The 2,621-nt window shown below is 36.6% G+C and overlaps 1 protein-coding gene across 1 annotated transcript in view; it reads left to right on the top strand.

Moving 5' to 3' along the window:
- LOC107756877 (CUB and sushi domain-containing protein 3-like) overlaps positions 1-2,621 on the top strand; it is a 287,188-nt gene that overhangs the window by 210,534 nt on the left and 74,033 nt on the right. Inside the window, exon 41 of the mRNA XM_016574196.1 lies at positions 762-907. Within this exon, the coding sequence (XP_016429682.1) occupies positions 762-907 (146 nt within the window). The remainder of the gene's footprint in view (positions 1-761; positions 908-2,621) is intronic.

A 2,621-nucleotide genomic window follows, 5' to 3' on the forward strand; every position in this document is an offset into this window, starting at 1 on the left:
TATATATTATTTTCATCTTTGAAAATACTTGTATATACTTGGATATAATGCAACATTTACTTTTGGCCCACAACCCTCAAATCAAGTTTAATTTTTGGCCCTTTGTATTACAAAAAATTCTGGGCACCTGTCGTTTATTCAGCTCAATTCAATTTAATGGTGATTCAATTCAGTTCAACAGTGTCGATGTTGCAAAATTAATCAAATATGATTAATCAAATTAAGCTGATTCAGCTCTAAAGCTGCTCTTTAGAAGACATTATCCATAGAGTCATTAACCACCTCAATTCAGTTCAAGTTTTCTTCTGTTTCGATTAGTTTCAGTGTTGTCAAATCAATATTACTGAAAATTGATAATAAAGTGATCATAATGAATGCACATTCATTATCTAGCAAAAGTATTTTGCATAACCTTAATAGAAACTGTTATTTGCTGCAGCGCACACTAAATTAGACGTTATTATGAACAACGTTATATAAAAAAACATGCTGTTACAAGGTCATTTTGTATGCTATGCATTGACTGTATAAGTCACCATTCAGCCTGTTTATTCAGGGTTTAGAAGCACGACTGACACACACTGCAGAGAAGAGACATCTGCTGTCCTGTTTTCATAAACATGCTTTATAAGATCCCGACACGCACCCGCCAGACGTGGGAGAGCGACTTATGGAGAGTATTATATCAGCAAACAGAAGAAGTCAAAGAAGGCTTTTAATGTTTCATATCTGGGTTTGAACAGATCTGTTGTCTCCCTTAGGGACGGCCCTGACCAAACATCCCCACAGATCGGTCAATTCAGCGGCAGCTCGCCTCAGGAGGCCGTTTCCAGCACGTCCAATCACATCCTGCTCAAGTTCCACAGCGACTTCAGCACCAGCGGATTCTTTCTTCTGCGTTACCATGGTGAGCAGAATCTTGCGCAGTTTTGCTTCCTCATTCACGACGGCTTAGTTCACTTATAGTTGTTTATTGTCAGCTCGATTATCCAGGCTTATTCCCTCCCGCCCACAGAACGTGTTACTTATGCCGTACATACGCTGAGGCGAGCCGTGAATGTACATACATTCAACCCAAACTGTGGCATGAAATTGCATTAGGAACCTTCTGGATTGTGTACCTTCGAACGCCTGTTTAACGTGTCACGTTGCTGCTTTCTGGCCCCTTGTTTTTTGTTTTACTGCAAGGGCTAGAAATTGCATTACTTGTTTCTTCAGAAAATGGCTTCGATTATTGCAGCTGCCACATTCCGATGGCGCTATAATGTGTTTGGAAACTTCCATCATCCGTAACAACAGCCATTTCTGAACGAGCAGGTGTGGAAACATATGCATTCGGCTTCTAAGGCAGCATCCTAGTAAGTGATGATTTGATATGCTCTACATAGTGTGCATCATACAAAACAGATGCACTCTTCGTATGGAGACTGAAAAAAATCGATTTGCATTTAGCATCCAACACAATACTCGAGCATAAAATGCATTGGTTTTAATTAGTAATGGCTTCAGTGTTGTCAGTGCTTTTTGGTTTTGATTGAAATGCAAGTATGTTTTTGATGTAAATACCTCCCGACTTGTCCACAATCTTGGATTTATTCCACTTTTTACCAAAGATACATGCAATGCTGCTTTAAAATGGGTCCAGTTGCAATAATCTTTGTGTATGATGCTTTGTAATTCTATCAGTGTAGGCAGATCACTAGGTTATGGAATAGCTTTTAACAGGGGAAATAGAAGCTGAACACGACGGATGACCTTTGAACCCCATCGGTTTTCTCTAATCTGTTTTGCAATTGTGATGGGAGACCGTTATTCAATAAAAGACGTTAATATCTGCGTTAGCATATTTTCTGCTGATGCTTTTGTAGTTCACCAATAAACCGATACAGCATAAAGAAGTTATGTCAAATGCTCCAAAGCTGATTAGAATTTTAAAAGATAATAAAATAAGATAGTCGTGGTCCCAGAGCTGCCAGAATGCCCATTCTCCAGTTTAAAATTGCCTTTAATGTGTTAGCGTAGTAACAGCGGAGTTTCTCAGCATTCAGAGTGTTTGTGAGTGTTCCTGTGTTTCCCCAATGATGAATTCTAAATGAAATGTGTTTTTGTTTGTTGGTGTTGGCGTTGAACAATATAGAGGTCATGTAGCTCTTCGGTAGCTGGTGAATCTTTATGATGTTAAGATACTGAGAGGGTTTGCTGGATCTTACCTATATAAAAAAGGTGCTTACATTCATTTGAAGAAACCCCTAACTCTATGTATTCATAATCTTTGCATTTGTTTATTGTGTCGGCTGTTTGCATAAATAAGCACCAATTCTTTTCTACAGAAAGTGTATAAAATAAATGATTTGTATGTAATATTGGCTATTAATCATTACAGCAAATTATTAGCTAATTAAATTGTTACATGTAAAATGAATAATATTACACTAAAAATAAATTTATTATTATTATTATTGTTATTATTAACCCCTTAACCAGGACTATAAATGTATTAATCTTTTAATTTCCATTGTGTCGGCAGGTTGCATAAACAAGCATCACTTTTTTTTTCTTAAGAAAATTAAAAAATATATTTTCCATTCTGCCATTTTCATAATATTTTATTATATATATAT

Source organism: Sinocyclocheilus rhinocerous, unplaced genomic scaffold (genome assembly GCF_001515625.1).
Source record: "Sinocyclocheilus rhinocerous isolate Xijiao unplaced genomic scaffold, SAMN03320098_v1.1 scaffold1735, whole genome shotgun sequence".
Classification (NCBI taxonomy): domain Eukaryota; kingdom Metazoa; phylum Chordata; class Actinopteri; order Cypriniformes; family Cyprinidae; genus Sinocyclocheilus; species Sinocyclocheilus rhinocerous.